Source organism: Myotis nattereri (genome assembly GCF_964212035.1).
Source record: "Myotis nattereri genome assembly, chromosome: 5".
In the NCBI taxonomy this organism is placed as follows: domain Eukaryota; kingdom Metazoa; phylum Chordata; class Mammalia; order Chiroptera; family Vespertilionidae; genus Myotis; species Myotis nattereri.
Genome location: NC_138080.1, coordinates 46,496,491 through 46,516,398, shown reverse-complemented (window position 1 = coordinate 46,516,398; position 19,908 = coordinate 46,496,491). Strand labels below are relative to the sequence as shown.

Below are 19,908 nucleotides of genomic sequence, written 5' to 3'. Positions count from 1 at the left end.
AGTTGGACATCTCCAAGGAGTCCCGGATTGGAGAGGGAGCAGGCCGGGCTGAGGAATCCCCCTCGCCCCCCGTGCATGAATTCATGTACTGGGCCTCTAGTACAGCAGTTCTCAACCCGTGGGTCGCGACCCCTTTGGTGGTTGAACGACCCTTTCACAGGGGTTGCCTAAGACCATCGGAAAACACATATGTAATTACATATTGTTTTTGTGATTAATCACTATGCTTTAATTATGTTCAATTTGTAACAATGAAATTGGGGGTCACCACAACATGAGCAACTGTATTAAAGGGTTGCGGCATTAGGAAGGTTGAGAACCACTGCTCTAGTATAACAAAATAGGGAAACCCCTATTCAAGATGCAGAAAGGGTGAGTTTAATCTTGATTCTTTCACCTTTTATCTGAATGACTTTGAGCAATTAATCTAACTTCTATAAACCTTAATTTGTTCATATATAAATGATATTAACAGCATTTACTGTTATACTGTTTATAAAAAAAATAAATTTGAAACACAAATAAGGCACTCCCCCTCCATCTGACTGGCAAAGGTCAAAAAGTTTAATATTACATTTGGTGGTGTGAGTATGGTGGAGATAGGTACTCTCATACATTGTCTAGGGGAGTGTAAATTGGTATAACCACCACAAAAAACAGTTTGGTACTATCTACCAGAATTATAAATGCACATATAAACCTCTGACCAGCACTTCCTCTACCTGGAATTGATTACAGATGTACCTGTAAATGAACAAATTGACATCTGTATGCAGATACTTATAACAGTACTGTCACAGGTAAGACAAGAATGGAAACAACTTAAATTTCCCTCTGTAAGGGGCTGCTGTGATGGAGTCATGCAATCAAATACCATGCTGTAATAAAGAACAAGGACACATTTGTGTTATCAAATGGGAGACTGCCAAGACATAGTGCTAATCAGAAGAAGCCAAGTGTAGAACAGGGTGAAAAACCAAGGGATGGAAAGTATCTAACACACATACATATTTGCTTGTATAATTATAGAAATGCTCAAGGAAAACACTTAAGAAAATGGAAGCATTAATTTCCTTTAAAACTGGTATTTCCTGGTCAAATTTTTCTAAGAATTTCCTAAGTGGTCAGGATACATTTTACTATATAGCCTTTCATTTTTTTTTATAATACTGTGAATGTATAACTTATTTTAAAAAATAAATCAATATAAACTCATAGATACAGACAACAATAGCATAATTACCAGAGAAAATGGGGACCAGGGAGGTACAAGAAAGTATGGGGGGGATACATGATGATGGAAGGAGACTTGACTTGGGGTGTGAATACACAGTACAATATACAGATGATGTATTATAGAATTGTATCCCTGAAACCTATAATTTTATTAACCAATGTCATTCCAATGAATTCATAAAAAATAAAGATTAAAAAATGTATCAATATAAAGTTTCTAGGTTACTGATGAACATAATAAGCATGAAATACATATTAGTGCTGATTTAAAATTTCAACTTAATTATAATTATTCTTCACTAAAATAAATGTATCTTAAGGATGTTTTAAATTAGCTGTTTAAAATTCTAAATACTACAAATTTTATATATATAAGTAATTTTAAACAATAGAATTGATCTTACTACAAATGATAAAGGCACATCTTTTAGCCCATGAAGTCCTACCATCTGGATTTGTTTTCATTTACATTTCTAATAAAGGCATTAAAATATTTGCTAATTTAAAATATGGACTTATGCAAAGAACATGACTAGAAGAAAACATTTTCCATATAAAAATGAGAATTTCCCATGAGTTGGTCTTTGAGCTATTGAAAGTTTTGGTGGATCATAGGTGCCATTTAAGCCTCCCTCAAACATTATTAGATTTTAAAGAAGAAATGACAATCCTACCATGCTTTAGAATTACTTATTTATAGTTGAGTTTTGCATATAGTTCTGAGTTTCAAGTAAGTTTGGATGAATTCAGAACAAATAGAGACTTGTTTTTCTATTTGACATATGCATTAAGACTCAGGCTGCATTAGCCTTTTTCTCAATAAACTGTGCATCTAGGTTCCTCACTCTTATCAGATATTCTAGTATATTTTACTATAACCTTTCGTCTTGTTCTCCCTTATACTTTGGTAATAATAGCTTCTTTTCTTTCTTTGGTTTTTAATTTCTTAGACATAAAGTTTTAGGCCATGCTATATATAAATAGTATTAACATGTGTACCTCTAGATCAGCGGTTCTCAACCTGTGGGTCACGACGCCTTTGGGGGTCGAACGACCCTTTCACAGGGGTCGCAGACCATCGGAAAACACATATATAATTACTATTGTTTTTGTGATTAATCACTATGCTTTAATTATGTTCAACTTGTAACAATGAAAATACATCCTGCATATCAGATATTTACATTACGATTCATAACAGTAGCAAAATTACAGTTATGAAGTAGCAACAAAAATAATTTTATGGTTGGGGTTCACCACAACATGAGGAACTGTATTAAAGGGTCGCAGCATTAGGAGGGTTGAGAACCACTGCTCTAGACTCTAATCTCAGGCTGATAAAGTATTTTTCAGGATTTAAGACTTAGATCAAATGGCATCTCCCTATGAAATTGTTAGAGAACTCCAAAGTTGGATCTCCCAACTTTTTCCCCCACAGTCTTGAGTCTACCTCCATATTATACAAGTTATAATGATCTGTCTCTGTTAGAAAACACTTAACTCCTTAAAAACAGCAACTTTATTGTGCCAGGGCTGGCATGTCTCAGGTACTCAATAATGTCTGCTGAATACAGACCAGTTTTTCCCACAAAAATTATCACTTTATTATATTTGAGTATTTTAGTAAACATAAAAGTAAATTTGTCTGGGTCCTAGTGAGGACCTCAATGATCTACAACCTATGCCCATATAAAGATGTAAACTCAGATGTGTATAAAACATAAGTTTATTTTCCCATAACTCACCTTTAAGTTCAGTTTTGAATTGCCTATTTCAAAGGGTTGGTGATATCACAGTCTTTGCCAATTTCTACTATCCCACCTTTTCCTCCTGGGGTTGAATCTAGATTTGAGAATATCTAGTACCCTGGCAAGTTTTTAGGTTGGGAATCTCTGGTTCTTAATGTCATCTATCTACATAGGCATCCAATTAAAACCCAACATTCTAACTTCAGTCAGTTCTCTCAGGTCTCTCCTGAGGTCAGAGTTCCCTACTGCAAGCTCCCTTTCAGGGTGGAGGCTGTCTTTCCTCTTCCAGGGCACACTTGGGGATATTGTTTTGCTCCCATTCCAAGTTAGGGCATGGGAAATCTTTGGGAGTCTGTGTATTTCCCAGCTACCTACTCATCACGAATCCATAACCTGTCTCTAAGGCCTGCTGCCTTCCTGGACTTTTGCATTCAGGAATTCCGGCACACCACCCCTCTGCTCTCAGATCTCACAAACCCATCTATGTAGGTTTGCTGGCTTCTCAGGAATGTAACCAGGGAACATGGTTCAGGCTCCGTATCTCTGGGACAGTGGACATCTGCCCCACCATTGCTTCCCCTCCTACTATCTACAACCCCCGAACGATGGGCAAAGAGACTGAGAGAATACTGGGTGGGGGAGGAAATCTGTTAATATTATCCCACCACACTTATGAAGAACAGACAGACTTAATAACAATAGGGCTCTTAGAGCAAATATTCTTCTTTCTACCCAGATGAAATTGTGTCCTTAGCCCTAATAAATAGTGCATGGCCTTGGTTTTGTTTTGTTTCTTGCTACACATGGGCAAGAAGACTTCAGAAGTCAGAAGACTTATTGTAACTAAGCAGACTGACAAGGGGGAAAACTGTCTGCCAGGAGGGTTTATCTTTTCACTAGAGAGCAGTTCTGAAGTGGTTTTGAAAGGTATGATTCTGTTATTCAAGTTGATTCTAGGAATATGACAGTTTATGCAAAGCTGTTACTTCACTGAAAAATCTAGACACAGTGAGAGTAACATTTTGTCTTTTACACCCAGAAACTTGTGTAACAGGAAGAATCACATTATATATTCTGAGAATTCAGAGGCATTTTCAAAGCACCTTTCCAGTTTTTATTTTCATTTTAAAGTATGTTAATATTAGTAATTACTATAGTAAAGTATTAGGTACTTGCAATTAATTATTGCTGACATGTCACATATGAAAATATCTAAGTAATTCATTTAATCCTTATAAAAACCTTAAGATACAATAATATCATAATTTAGATACAGAAACTGAGGCACAGAGACTAAGTCCAAAGTCACAAGTTAGTATCTATGAGATTGAGTTAGAAACCCAGAAGTCTGATGGTGGAGTAGAAATGTGTATGCTATCTAGCTGACCATAATGATATTCATCATGATAATGGTTAGGAGATTATTCTTTGAATAATCTAAAGGCTGATTTTAAGCTAGTAAATTAAAATAAAAATTTTAATGTGAATTTACCATTTGGTATTTGTGAGACAAATTGTAAGTTACCAGTCTGCAGCCTGGAAATGAGACTGGGTTAGAGAACAATTGATTTTGACTCTTATTTATCCAGAGACAGAGGTTCTGTGCTCAGCTGTCCTTGATCTTCAGGGAACCACAAGGTAAAAACACCATGGAATTGAAGGTCATCAACTCATAAGAGATTAACATTTTATATTAATTTTAATGTGCTGGACTTTGAAAGGATCAGCGTGAAGAGCTGATAATCCTCTCAAATGATACATAAAAGACACAAGGAAATAAAAATTTTAAAAAATCCCCACCCGAAGATATGTTGTTTTTTTGTTTTTGTTTTGGAGAGAGGCAGAGAGACAGAAACACTGATGTGAGAGGGAAGAAACATCCATGGGTTGCCTCCGGCACCCACCCTGACTGGGCACCAGCCCAAACCTTAGGTATGTGCCCTGCGGGGGTATAGAACCTGCAACCTTCTTGGTGCACAGGGGAGGGCGCTCCAACCAACTGAGTAACCCGGCCAGGGCAGAAATGAAATGTTACCTCTCTTATAAACACTCTCCAGGCCACCAGCATTGTGTACCTCATCCACTCATTCAAAAATATTGACTGAGCACATGGTATGTGCCAGACTCTGTTAGAAGTGCTGGGGATAGAGCAATGAAAAAAGAACGAAATTTTTGTCCTCGTGGAGTTTACTGGGAGGAGGAAGGTGAAATTGGAAATGAACGAACAATGAGAACATTACAAAGTGCTGCGGATCATACTACCGCGCTCTTCCCTACTCCCAGCTTCAGCCGCCTGGAGCCTTTAGCCTAACCTCTGTCACTTATACTATTAATGTGCAGGTCAAATTATAACAATAATGCGCAACTGACGGGTTAGCTACCAGCAGGCTGTGTCCAGGAAGTGATTTACTCCTTTCATCCTTAGGACGACCCTCCGCGGTCAGCACTTCCATTCCCATGTTCCAGACAAGCAAACTGCGTTTCAGAGAGGCACTCGCCAACTCGTGGCAGACCGAGGTTCCTCTACACCATGATGGTGGCACAGGCGATGAAACACGAGCGAAAAGGATAAAAAGACTGAAGCTGCAACCGCACTGAGTGAGAAACAAGGGAGAACCAGAAGGCACAGTACACAGGACCAGACGCGCGCCGGTCCCAGCGCGTGGGAGCGCGGCGGGGAGGCGGCGCCGGAAGTCGAGCTGCCCCTTCCGGATCTGACGCCGGAAGTGGCTCGTCGGCGCCGCCTTCAGGTCGCCGTTGACACAGCCGCTCTTGGGTTTCGGTGACTCCGCAGCCACGAGGTGCCCGGATTCCGCTTCCAAACGCATCTGCAAGTCAAAATGTCGCACCCGTCCCCCCAAACGAAGCCCTCCAACCCAAGTAACCCCCGAGTCTTCTTTGACGTGGACGTCGGAGGCGAGCGAGGTGAGCGGAGTCTGAGATGCGTAGACTGGCCCCGAGGGGGCTGGGCTTCCCGGGATTCAGGGGTCGCCGCGGGTCGGGTGCGCTTCGGGCCGGGGGCTGCTCCGTAGGGCAGTGGGAATGGCCACGCTGACTGTCCCGCCTGAATAAATTAGCCTTGAATTTGGGCTTGGGTCGAGCCAGCGCCCTTGTAGAAGGCCACCGATCGTGCGGAAGTTTCTGGAAATTTCTGGTTCGGGGATCGTAGCCATTAGGTTTGCCTCTTCTGTTTGCACCTCCCGCCACCTTGCAGCATTATGTTGGCATAAAATAAGATGGTTTTATGTTTGCAGTGAGACATCCAGGAAACCCATGGGTGTGCGTCAGTGGGGCTCCCGTCCCGCTGTGCGTTTGGCGACGCGAGCTTGATCAGCAACTGTCATGTGATTTACAAATAAAGTGACTTTTGCGTGTGCCTTCTTCTGTATGTCTGATTCTTAACTCCGCGGTCCAGGCAGATTGGGGACCATTGTCTCTGTTTTGGCCTTGGGGGAAATAAGTTCCTTGTAGGGACGTGGTTGCCTAGGCTACGCTAGCAGCCCCGACGCTCCCTAAACTCTGGATTCGCCTATTGCTTGGTAACCGAATGGCGCTGGTTCTGGAACACGTTAGAATTGCTGACCAGGCAGGGTGCTTGAATGTTGTACAAACGTACATAACAGGATCCAGGGGCCCCCGTGGATCATATGGATACACACACACACACTTATATGTACATTCAGTTGGGTTTGAAACTAGTGCCAGGTTTATTTTCACCTGGCTCAGGCGTTAGCTGGAATGGCAACTTTTCCAGCTTTTGCTTCAGAAGCTGTAGCAGGCAGGTTCCACAAAGCACAAAGGCTTCAGCCATGCTCAAAACTCAGCCAATCTGACGACACAAAGAATTTTTAATTTTTTTATTTCCTGTAGTTAGTTGGTGATTGAAAATGCTGAGTACATGTTGAAGAAATTACTCAGAACGTAAAACATTTGTTTTTGTTTTTTTAAATTTATTTTATTTTATTTTATTGATTTTTTACAGAGAGGAAGGGAGAGAGATAGAGAGTTAGAAACATCGATGAGAGAGAAACATCGATCAGCTGCCTCCTGCACATCTCCTTGACCGGAATCGAACACGGGACCCTTCAGTCCGCAAGCCGACGCTCTATCCACCGAGCCAAACCGGTTTCAGCAAAACATTTGTTCTTCATGGTGTCCCTTATATGGTGCTGATCTTCTGGCTATTGTATTTATGAACCATTGTAAGGTGTAGAAAAATAATTGTTTCAAATTTGTACGCTTAAGTTGACTAAATTTGAATACTAGAAAAATTAAAAAAAGAGAACTTGAAATCTTAGTCATCATAATTTTACTAACTGACCTTTTATCATTTGCTTATTTGGTTGGTTGTTTTGCATACTAACACTGTTTCTTTTTTTTTTTTTTCAGTTGGCCGAATTGTCTTAGAATTGTTTGCAGATATTGTACCCAAAACTGCAGAAAATTTTCGTGCACTGTGTACAGGAGAAAAAGGCATTGGACTCACCACTGGGAAACCTCTCCATTTCAAAGGTTGCCCTTTCCATCGAAGTATGTAAATTTTCTGAAACTGATTCTTACACATAATCAAATCCTGTCCTATAGGAGTTGGGGAACACACTGTGGGGCAAAGGTTAAAAATTACGATTAGTTTCCAAGAGGATGCTTTGACACCTGAGGCAATAGCTCAATTTCATAAAGGTTGGGCTGTAGAAGGTAGAATTAATTATAGGAGTGTACTAAGGTTTATTTCTAGACAAATGAAATACACTAGTTTCACCAGTCCTCTAACTTCAATGTGATTAGATTGAGAAAAAAGAGAGTGGCCATGATAAGTAGGTAGACCTTGGATAGCTTGACTACCAGGTGATAAAAAAGTTAAATCTTCTTGGGCAGGATTGCTTGGGAAGGCTGCCGCCGATTTAAAACGTTAGTGTCTTGGGCACATGGTGTGATGTGATGAAAAGATGACATTTCACACAGCTTATCACACTTTCTAATTATACTTTTGTTTAGTGATTATTTGGTGGTTCCCCCAATAGACTGAAGGTTCTAAAGAGTTAACATAGCAGGCCCTGGGACTGCTGTCCTGAAAGGTCTGCTTGCAAGGTTGGCCATTGTGTAGAATTGTGTAGAGTCTGGGAGCTTGGAACTTGAACCATTCCCAAAATCATCAAGGTGGATTACTAAGCCTAGACTCTTTATACAACTACTTCAATTTCCTTTTGGGATTCTGGAATTTTGGTTCATACTAGGCAGAGAATACCTGTATGATCATCCTCAATGAAAACCTAGGGTGCTGAGTCTCTACTGGGCTTTCCTGGGCTGGAACAAATCATACACGTTATTGCACTTTCTTTGCTGGGGGAAGAAAATGCTCTGTGACCAGCTTGTGGGAGGGTGAGAGCACAAAGCAGCACATGGATTCCTCTAGACCAGCCGTGGGCAAACTACGGCCCGCAGGCCGGATCCGGCCCGTTTGAAATGAATAAAACTATTGAAAAAAAAGACCGTACCCTTTTATGTAATGATGTTTACTTTGAATTTATATTAGTTCACACAAACACTCCATCCATGCTTTTGTTCCGGCCCTCCGGTCCAGTTTAAGAACCCATTGTGGCCCTCGAGTCAAAAAGTTTGCCCACCCCTGGGCTAGACTCTGCCTGTATCTTTTCCCTTTATTATCTAGTTGTGTTTCCTTACTGTGTTGTAATACAACCAAATGCTGAATCCCATGAATCTTAGGGAATTTCTGAACATTGGGGTAGTCTTGGGAATCCTTGACACCAAGAGATGATTTTTGCTGAAGTATTTCTGCCACAGTATAACAAATCTTAGAATAATTGGCCTTTATTCAGGAGACATTATTGGGTGCCTAATATGTGCCCAGTCATACACATAGTAACAAGGATGAAAGACAGAGTAGCTACCCTGGCTGGTGTGGCTCAGTTGGAGTGTTGTCCTGTATACCAAAAGGTTGCGGGTTCGATCTCTAGTTGGGGCCTATATGGAAGGCAACTGATCAGTGTTTCTCTCACATGGATGTTTATCTATCTGTCTCTACCTCTCCTCCCCTCTCTCCCTCTTTCTAAAAAAATCAATAAACATATCCTCGGGTGAGGATTAAAAAACACACAGAGTTGCTGTACTTAAGGAGTTAATTATTTGCCAGAAAAGACAGATAATTTTGATATACTAGAGGGGGGAGAGGGTCCCCTCAGCCCGGCCTGCAACCTCTCGTAGTCCGGGAGCCCTCTGGAGATATCTGACTTAGACCTGATTTGCATATTAGCCTTTTATTAGATGGGATTAGAGGCCCGTCGCACAGAGAGATTCAGGCAATGGGCCTTCCCTTGCCCTGGCTGCCGGCACCGGTTTTCCTTTGGCACCCGGGACCCAGGCCTTCGCTCCGGCTGGAGCCTTCAGTCTTCACTCTGCCGCTTTGCCCCTACATGTGCAAATTAACCACCATCTTTGTTGGGTTAATTTGCATACTGTCCTGATTGGCTGGTGAGCATAGCCGAGGGATGGTTAATTTACATGTTTGTCTATTATTAGGTGTTATACAATGGAGGTAAAGTCTACTAGGGTAGAAAAATTAGGCGATCCAACTTCTGGATGCCAGTGACAGTTTTATTGCACAGGTGCCATCTGAACTAATTTTCTTAGTGTTCGTGGGGGATCGGGCAGTAAACGTACTTTGGACTCAAATTGTGAAAAGTCTTTTACGAGTAAAATGGTGGAGAAAGACAGGAGAGTGACATGACTAGAGTCATTTTAGGAAGTTGTCTTTTTTATATATTCATTAGTTAACATTGCTGAAGTCATAGCTTTGTTTCTTTGTTTTTAAATTTTTTGGGTGATGGTTAACATGAACATGGCTTTGTTTCTAATAGCTATTTTCCTTTTTTGTAGTTATTAAGAAATTTATGATTCAGGGTGGAGACTTCTCAAATCAGAATGGGACAGGTGGAGAAAGTATTTATGGTGAAAAGTTTGAAGATGAAAATTTCCATTATAAGGTAAAGTAGACAAAATGCATGTTATGATAATAAAGGGTACTATGCATGGGCACTTGTTGGGTTAAGACACCGATAAATGTCTCAAGTGCGTTTAGATTCTCCTCTTTTTAAAAGGTGTCATATTTGGCAATATGCGCCTTTGATATGGAATATTTTCATCCAGTAATGATTTGGCAAAAATACTATAGTTGTTTCAGTGTGATCCAGGTTTACATACTTCAGTAAAGCTAATGAGATTTAAAGTGTCGCCACCATATGGCAAAATTGTTTCCAGGAAAATGTTCTCATTATCAGAAGGATGGTAACTTGTGCATCTTTATGCTTGAATTTGAAGAGCAACAAAACCATCGCTAATATCCAGGATATCAGGGGATTTGCAAACTAGAGGATATGGTTAATGTCCGCTCCTAAAGGACATTAGTGGTGCCTGTGCCTTCTTATCTTCATTGTCCCAAGATGTAATCGGGTTATATTGCATCATTCAAGTTATAAGAATGGACATGTAAGTACAAAAGTAAAGTGATCTTTTTGGAAATGAGGAAAATGAACAAGGTAATGAGTATAACTTGAAAAGAAAATCTCATCCATCTTTTAAGCAGTATTTATTGACTGCAGCTGTTTGAATTTAATACTGTCACTGGCACCAAAGGGTTTATAAAAATGAAAGGCCTTGATGACAAGGAGTTTATAATCTTAATGGGAAGACAAGATTAAAACACATGGGACAACTGGAGAATAACAATATGCCCGCCATATCATTTGGTCTGGCCCTGCCAAGGCATTAGGGGTGAGTTAATTAAATGTTTGACCAAAGAACAGGCTAATTTTTAAGTTGATAATTTTGTATGGTCCTCGAATAGTGTTATAAATATCCAAATGGCCTTTGGCAGAAAAAAAGTTCCCCACCCCCGATCTAAAGAAAGGAGGCCTATTGAAAGGACACAGTTCTTGCCTTCTGCAAACTTGGTAACCTTGAAAGCTGAATTAGATTTAGATTGGAGGGTTAAAAGGCATTTTAGGTGGGAAGACTAACATTAGATTTATAATGCTTGGCCCAACAAGAAATAAATTTAGAAAACCTGAGGAAAAAGTGCAAAGATGAAAACTGGGTTTCACAGAACCTTTGAACAGGTTGGTGCCAAGGAAAAAATTTGACTTCAATATATATGGATGCAGTAGTTTCTTTTGGGCATTCCCTTAAGAAGTGATTCACCTCGGATGAAAGCCATAAGTTTTGGATTCTTCTGAGATTTGAAAGTACCTAATTGAATAGCCTGTCTAAATTGAATAATCTATCATGGTTCCCTGTTTATTGATGTGTAAAGGAAGAATCATAATGTAGGCCCATAAAAGTCAGAAGACTGTTTAGTGTTTCTCAGAAAAAAAGACCATCCATCATAAAAAAAGACAGTATAATTATTAGATTTCCTTAATGTAGCATTTTCATCTTAAAGATGAAATATAAGCATTTTCCTAATATGGCCAATTTAGAAATACATCCCTCACTGTTGTTTGTCACTTTATTTGATTTCATCAGCATTTGTTAAAGTTTAAAAAGTGATTAAGTAACCCTACATTTTGTGAATTAAAGGTTGCTATTATAATAAAGTACTATTATATTTTTATTTTTTTTTAAATATATTTTATTGATTTTTTACAGAGAGGAAGGGAGAAAGATAGAGAGTTAGAAACATCGATGAGAGAGAAACATCAATCAGCTGCCTCCTGCACATCTCCTACTGGGGATATGCCCGCAACCCAGGCACATGCCCTTGACCGGAATCGAACCTGGGACCCTTCAGTCCGCAGGCCGACGCTCTATCCACTGAGCCAAACCGGTTTTGGCAATATATTTTTTGATCTAAATGATTAATTACAGTCTACCATAGTTTTGTGTATGGTCAGTAAAAGAACAATTCAGACTAGTTCCTCTAACCTTGGTTTTCATTAAATTAATTTTGTTTCTACAGCACGACCAGGAGGGTTTATTGAGCATGGCAAATGCAGGCTGCAATACAAATGGTTCTCAGTTCTTCATCACAACAGTTCCAACTCCTCATTTGGATGGGAAACATGTGGTATTTGGCCAAGTAATTAAAGGAATGGGTGTGGCAAGAATCCTGGAAAATGTAGAAGTGGAAGGTGAAAAACCTGCCAAAGTAAGTAAAAAGTTTACCCTAGCTGCTATCTTAAAGAAATGTAAGTAAAAGAATCTGAGGATTATTAGCTGGAAAAAGTTAGGATGCCTTTTGGTATAGAAGCCTGAATCTGCCACTTAAACTCAAGAAAAAGATTAGGGCAGCTTAAAAAGATTTTTATTATTTCAATTTCAATCTTGGTGATTTAAGTCTTCCTATACTTGCAAAACTTTGAGTCAGCCTGTATACGAGTTCATCACTGGAAAGAGGACAGGAAATGAAGAATCCTATTCAGACTCTGCCATTTAATTGGTGGTTTGGCCTTGATCTTATTCAATTTCTCTTAGTCTGATTCCTCATTCTACATAAATTACTTAAGGGTTTAGAATAGATTATATAACTCTAAAGATCCTTGTGTTCTAAGTCTATGGATCAACGGCCATACTACTACCCAACCCAACTGGTAGGGTTGTAAGAACTGGGAACTCTGATACCTGTAGGAGGTAGGCTGTCACTCAGCAGGAGTAAATTGAAAGCTGTGCCCCAGCTAAAGAAAATTATATAGAGAATGATAAAGTTTTCAGTTCATTTTGTGTACACTGAGATGCTGAATAGCAATAAAAGACTTTTGTAAAATAGTGACATTGTTCTATTACTTGGAATGTTTTTAAAGGGCATTTTGTAATTAGAGCAGATAGGTGAGCCTCCTAAAGTCAGTCTGTCATTTTAGAAGTGACTTGGACCATGTTGCATATAACTTGAAGCTATATAGCTTTTAAACCCAGACTTTTTTTTTTATATATATAATATCAATATGTTAGTGCCCTTCTACAATTTAGGATTATTTTTACAGTTGTGCGTTATTGCAGAATGTGGAGAATTGAAGGAAGGGGATGACTGGGGAATATGCCCAAAAGATGGTTCTGGTGACAGTCATCCAGATTTCCCCGAGGATGCAGATATAGATTTAAAAGACGTGAGTACTTTCAATTAGTCAAGCTTTAATTACTTCAATTACTAAAACTATTTAGTACTAAAATTTTGAGATATTTGTGTCAATCTGTCTTAGTGATAGAACCCAGCATTAAACCACATTACTTACTAAAATCCAAAATATTTGTATTCTTTTATACAGGTAGATAAAATATTATTAATAACAGAAGACTTAAAAAACATTGGAAATACTTTTTTCAAATCCCAGAACTGGGAGATGGCCATTAAAAAATATACAAAGGTTTTAAGGTAATATTTTTAATAAATTGCTTTTAAGAACTTGTAAATTGAATTGTAAACTGAAATTCAAGAGTTTATTGTATTTTTGGCAGATTAGCTGCATTTTTTTGTTGCCCCCAACTTCTTAAGTTTGAAAAATTTCCAAATACAGAAAAGTTGGAATAGTACATGAATGAATGCCCATATATCTTAACCTACAATTCACTGGTTAATTTTTACTGTTTGTTTTTGAAGAATCATTTTTGAGAGGAAGTTGCTGATACCATGATACTTCACCCCTGAATATCTATTATTATATCCTAAGAAACAAAGACATTCTTCTACATAACCTTACTACCATTAAAACACCCCAAAATAGCATTCATACAATATTACCTAATATGTAATCCACATTCAAATTTCCCAATTTTTTTTTTTTTTTTTTACTCCCGAGTCAATTGTATCATTTGGTTTTATGTCTCTAGTTTATTCATCTTTAATAGTCCCTATTCTACAAGTTTTTTGTCACTTATACTTTGTGGAGTCTTAAATAGGCTGTCTTCTATAATACCATCTGTTTGATTGCTTCCTCAAGGTTAGGTTGAGGATATTTTGGCAAGAGGACTTAAGTAGGTGATGTATATTTTCTATGACATCACACATATTGAAGGCACATGTCAGTTTTGAGTTTTGGCACTTGATTAAAGTGATGTCAGCCAGATGTCTTATAAAAATGCCTTTTCCCCTTTGTAAATAGTAAGTACTCTGAGGTGATACTGTGAGATTGTGTGCATATTCAGTTTCTAACATTTTATCCAGTGGTTTTACATCATTGAAGACCCTTGCCTAATCAGTTATTGCCTTGATGATTACAGAACTGTGATTTTTCTAATTTTATCACTCATTCTACAGTTATTATAAGCTAGCATTCTTCTGTTTCAAAGAACCTTTCCTCTCCCCACTTTCAAGTATCACTATAGACTGTGGATTTTTTTCAGGTCTTATACTATTACTATAATTTTTTTTGAAGCCCAAAGGGTTCCAGATTTTTCTAGTGGAAGCCCCCTTTCCTACATCCCTTTGACATATTCCTCTTAGTCTGTGATCACTGGCTTACTTTCCGACACAAGATGTCCCAGGCTCCTTTTTATACTTAACCCATTTCCTGATTGGGTATCAGCAATTTCTCCAAGGAGTGCTGATTCTTTTCACTCGGGTATAAACTTCAGAGAACAAATTATGGGAACCAGGTTATGCTTATTGTTTCTGAGTCCTTGTCAGTAGACAGAGCTAGGAACTGTATTCAATGACGATTCAAAACCAACACTCCAGAGTTCTTCACCTTTCCCATTCCATTCCCTGTCACACAATGAGAACCTTGCTTCTCAAAGTACGTAACTGAGACCTGGTTTTTAAAAATAAAAAGTGTTGCCGGAACCGGTTTGGCTGAGTGGATAGAGCATCGGCCTGCGGACTGAAAGGTCCCAGGTTCAATTCCAGTTAAGGGCATGTACCTGGGTTGCGGGCACATCCCCAGTAGGAGATGTGCAGGAGGCAGCTGATCGATGTTTCTCTCTCATCGATGTTTCTAACTCTCTATCTCTCTCCCTTCCTCTCTGTAAAAAATCAATAAAATATATTTAAAAAATGAATAAATAAATAAATAAATAAATAAATAAATAAATAAATAAAAAGTGTTAATAGTGCACAATTATCTTTAGATATGGGGATTATTCTTAAATTGGCCTGTTTGAACAATTTGGGAAAAAGTTGTAACAAATAATAAGTTATCTGAAGAAGAAAAGATAATGAATATTAAGAATATTAATATTAGTGTTTGATAAACTTTTTATATCAGAAATGAACTAACATTTTTTTGGCATAGTTGAAGAAGCAGAATATGTCTTACGCTAGTTTTATATTTTACTTTTATTAATGTGTTCTCCAGATATGTGGAAGGTTCAAAAGCTGTTACTGAGAAAGCAGATAGAGTGAAGCTGCAACCTGTAGCTTTAAGTTGCATGCTGAATATTGGTGCTTGTAAACTAAAGATGTCAAATTGGCAGGGAGCAGTTGACAGTTGTTTGGAGGTAAGTCTGTTTGCTGTTGAACTTTTTGACAGTGTTGGATTATGATTTATGAACTTGAACAAAACAATTTTATATACATTATATCATTGCATAGGACCTAATGAGACTCGATAACAACATGTCATTTCATCTCTAAATATTTTGGACATCAGTTTTCCTCTCAATCCATTTACTGAGCTTATTGTATTACTCAATATCTATTAAGATACTTTTCCTTTTTTCCTCAAAGGACATCTATCAGCTCACTTATTCATTTAACATATTGAACACCTGTTATGTGCTAGGCATTTGAAGACAAAGCCAGGAATGACTAAGAATATGGGTTTTGGAGTCAGTCATAGTTTTTTTATTAGACTTCTCGCTAACTTTGTGATCTTGGGTAAGTTCCTAATTTAAAAGTCTTTATATGTAAAGTGGAAATAATACCTGCCTCATGGGTTTATTATAAGGATTATATAACACTAGGGTCCCTAGGCCTAGCCAGCAATTAGGGCTGATTGGGGCCTTCCAGCTGCCAGCCGGGGCCTGCCTTCGTTCCATGCTGCCCCTTGGTGGTCAGTGCACATCATAGCGATCGATTGAACTCCTGGTTGAACTCCCAAGGGGACAGTTTGTATATTAGGTTTTTATATATAGACTAGTGGCCCGGTGCAAAAAATTCATGCACTTGGGAGCAGGGGTAGGGGTAGGATCTCCAACCTGGCCTGTGCCCTGTCACAGTGCGGGAGCCCTGCGATACATCGTCCACCTGGGGCTCCTCGATGGATTGCCCCAAAGAGGTAGGCCTGTGGACCTCCGAGTGTGCACCTCAGGAGCCTTGGTGCTCGTGTGTGGAGGCCTCCGACATGGCCCCACCCCCATCCCTGACGCTGAAAGTTCCTGTCCACCCACATCTGCTACGCATGCAGCCTGATGATCCGTAGTTACTGTGATGGTGTCCCAACAAATTTGTATATTACCCTATTATTAAAGAGACTAGAGGCCTGTTGCACAAAGAGAATCGTGCAATAGGCCTTCCTTTCCCTGGCTGCCAGCACTGGTTTTCCTCTGGCACCCGGGACCCAGGCCTTCGCTCCGGCCGCAGCGGAGAGGCGAAACCTCTTCAGCCTTCAGTCTTTGCTGCTCCGGCCAGAGCCTTCAGTTTTCACTTTGTGCCTGAGTATGCATATTAACCGCCAGCTTTGTTGGGTTAATTTGCATACTCTGATTGGCTGGTGAGAGTAGTGGAGGGATGGTCAATTTACATGTTTTCTATTATTAGGTAAGATAGATATGTAAAGCATTTACCAGTGCTGGGCTCATGTTAAGCACCTTTATGGAGACATCCAGGAATACTAACAGCAACAGCTAGAAAGGTAAAAGCATACCTTACTTAAAATACACAATTATGACTTTCTCCCTATTGTAGAGCTGAAAAATTTTCCATACTAAACCATGTATTTTAGAAAGACCACCTCCAATAATTTTAATGTATATTGCACATTCTGTACATAGATCAGTAACATCCACAGCAAGGAGAAATGAGATCCTAATTTGGTAGGGTAGGTGGAATAGGGATAAGAACATACTTAGAATGGAGTACAACAGAGGAAAAACATTATCAGAGGAAAAGATTAGTCTTCACCAATCTTCTGGATCTCTTTTTGACCTTTGTGAGTCAGATAATGTACCCTTTTCAGTAAATCTAAGTACTGACCTTTAAAAGATGTTAAGTAAAAAAATATTTTTAAAACATTTATTTCAGAGTAGAGACCTATTAAAAGTTATTCATCCTCCTAAAAAATTACATGCAAACAGACTTTTATTCAAAACTAAAGGCCCAGTGCATGAAAATTTGTGGACTGGATGGAGGGGGGGGGGGGGGAGGTGGCGGGGGCGGGAGGTTTCCCAAAGCCCGGCCTGCCCCCTCTCACAGTCCAGGAACCCTCAGGGATGTCCTACTGATGGCTTAGGCCCACTCTGCATGGAAAGTGGGCCTAAGCCACAGTCTGGCCTCTCTCTGAGGGAGGTGACTGGGCCAATCAGGGAAGGTGCCACCCCCATCATCCTACTGCTGCTGCCACTGCCGGCTGCCGCAGCTGCTGGCCCTCAGCCCTCACTTCTTAGTGCTGGCCTGCCCCCCCACCCACTGGTGGGTCGGGGGCGATCTGGGGCCAGGCTGGCTGGGGAGGGGCTGTGGGAGCTTGAGGCACAGCAGATCGCACCCCCATCCAGCCTCTGTGGAGGTGTGCTGCTGGGATTGGGCCTGTGCCACTGCCTCTGTGGCTGCCTCTGTGGAAGGGGCAGCACTGGGACCAAGACCACTCAGCCCTCTCTCCCGCTGCCTCTGCAGAAGGGGCTATGGCGGTGGACTGGCCCGCGCCGCCGCCTCTCCTGCACTGCTGGCCCTCGGCCCTTGCAGCCACAGCGGCTTTGTCTGGAAGATGTCCAGTCTATCCGGTCTAACTAGCATATTACCCTTTTATTAGGATAGATGGCTTTCTTTGATCAGTTAGGGCCAAATCAGGAAATAGAAACCATACAGAACTTTAACAGAAAATATAAGAGGGGACTGGAATAATAAGGGATTGGCTAGTAAAGAGATTCTAAAGTGATGGGACCAGCGGATCTGTTTCCCCTAGGTGGGTATGAAGCCCTTTGGAAGAGGCACCTCTCTAGACCTCTGGCTGAGATCCAGACCTTTTTGGAGAGGGGATGGCCATGGCTTTTGTGTGGCAGAGGCAGTCATTGAGCACCACACTTGTGCGACTCACTGGAGTGCCTGGGGAGCTTGTCTGTGGAGAGTTGCTACTGACAAACTGCAGGAACCTAATAAGAGGAGCACACTGGAACCTGGAAGAGAAATTGGCTTTCTCTTCCATGTCCATGTAGAGCCCTCTACTGGCAAAACTTAACATTGTGCCACCTAGCAGAGGAGAGATTTATAGGGTTCATCTTCACAGAGCAGTGAAGGGTTGATTTGGAACTGACAGGAAATAAATTTAAATCTAGTATATACATTTAATACTTAATATAAAGTATTAATTTGATTCTTTTTTCTAGGCTCTTGAAATAGATCCATCAAATACCAAAGCACTGTACCGTAGAGCTCAAGGATGGCAAGGATTGAAAGAATACGACCAAGCATTGGTAAAATTTTGTCCTAAATTTCAGTTTTTAAAAATAGACAACCACCTTTGTAAGTCATATGCCTAATATTTCCTAAAAACTTTTTTCCAATTGAAGGCTGATCTTAAGAAAGCTCAGGAAATAGCACCAGAAGATAAAGGTAAGTTGGCAGTTTTTGTAGTGAAAGTTCACTTTGTCCTTTAAGAATTTCTCTTAATGAAACACTGTACCCTTTGCCACTTAGATATTTATTCCACAGATATTACAGAATGCCTGTCATTGGGCCAGGCACTGATCATACTTCATTGAGCAAGTTAGGGTCCCTGCTCTCAGAGAGCTTACATTCTAGACCCTCTCCAGAATACTGTCTTCACATATCTGAATACTATTTGTTCTACTGTATCATTTGAGATCTAGTTCCTATTCGTTTAATTCTAGTCAAAAGTACCAAATGACTATTATGGTGAATTTAATGTTTATGACCATTCCTTAAACTGAATGTGGCCATAACCCAAATATTCTAGCCAATAGACTAATAGAAAAGCTTTGTGATACCATGACAAAAATAAGGTTGTCTTTCAACTACACCAACTACTAATAGTGATACTACATCTAGATATTAAAATATACCTTTGGCTTCTTTAATACTAAAGTAAAACAGGAGGCACTTCTCTAATGGAGAAGGCAAATCTGTATAATTCAATTGAATTCTCTCAGTAGACAGTTTTCTAAAATTATGCTTAGTGATTATGTATTGCTTTCTCAGTATACATTATTCTGTTAATAGGGCAAGAAGAATTTATCAAGGGGAAGTTAACTATCATACTAAAACATCTGTTTATTGTTCAACCTAATTTTTGGATGTTTGAAAACTAACTCCTACTACATATTTATTTTGCAGCTATCCAGGCAGAATTGCTGAAAGTCAAACAAAAGATAAAGGCACAGAAAGATAAAGAGAAGGCAGCGTATGCAAAAATGTTTGCTTAATAAGGAATTCAGTTATCCTTAAATATTACACATTGATGTATAAAGGCAATAAGAAAATTTAAGGGATTTTTGTCTATTAAATATTATCCCTAATGTGTTTCCTTTGATACTTCAGTTCCCCATTGTTTACAGTTTAGAAATACTTATACTGGTTCACTCTTAATAAAAGTGTTACAAAGTACAGTGAAGTTGAACCCACCCCTCCGGCTATCTGTATTACAAAGAATAATGGTGTTCAACCTATTTTTAAACTAAAGATACATCTTGTTGAATAAACAGATGAAAGCTTACGTTTGTGTTAGTTCCCTCAATTCTTTGATACAGCTTTCTGTAAACTGGTTGGTTTGTGCTGGTGACTCTAAGGGCCAGATAGTAAATTTTTAGG

General features: G+C 39.5%; 1 protein-coding gene across 1 annotated transcript; it reads left to right on the top strand.

Moving 5' to 3' along the window:
• Positions 1-5,694: 5,694 nt before the first annotated feature.
• PPID (peptidylprolyl isomerase D) lies at positions 5,695-19,812 on the top strand. The gene is made up of 10 exons (XM_081092245.1): positions 5,695-5,909; positions 7,374-7,514; positions 9,879-9,985; positions 11,956-12,144; positions 12,977-13,099; positions 13,259-13,365; positions 15,284-15,425; positions 18,468-18,554; positions 18,651-18,693; positions 19,435-19,812. The coding sequence occupies exons 1-10, from the start codon at positions 5,825-5,827 to the stop codon at positions 19,521-19,523; spliced, it is 1,113 nt and encodes a 370-aa protein (XP_080948371.1). The 5' UTR covers positions 5,695-5,824; the 3' UTR covers positions 19,524-19,812.
• Positions 19,813-19,908: the final 96 nt, after the last annotated feature.

Bases quoted from the DNA above. Each gene is read 5' to 3' on its own strand.
- PPID (XM_081092245.1), top strand. From the start codon at position 5,825: ATGTCGCACCCGTCCCCCCAAACGAAGCCCTCCAACCCAAGTAACCCC. The intron at 13,100-13,258 runs GTGAGTACTTTC...TCTTTTATACAG, and splicing joins CAGATATAGATTTAAAAGAC to GTAGATAAAATATTATTAAT. The intron at 18,555-18,650 runs GTAAAATTTTGT...TTCCAATTGAAG, and splicing joins AAGAATACGACCAAGCATTG to GCTGATCTTAAGAAAGCTCA.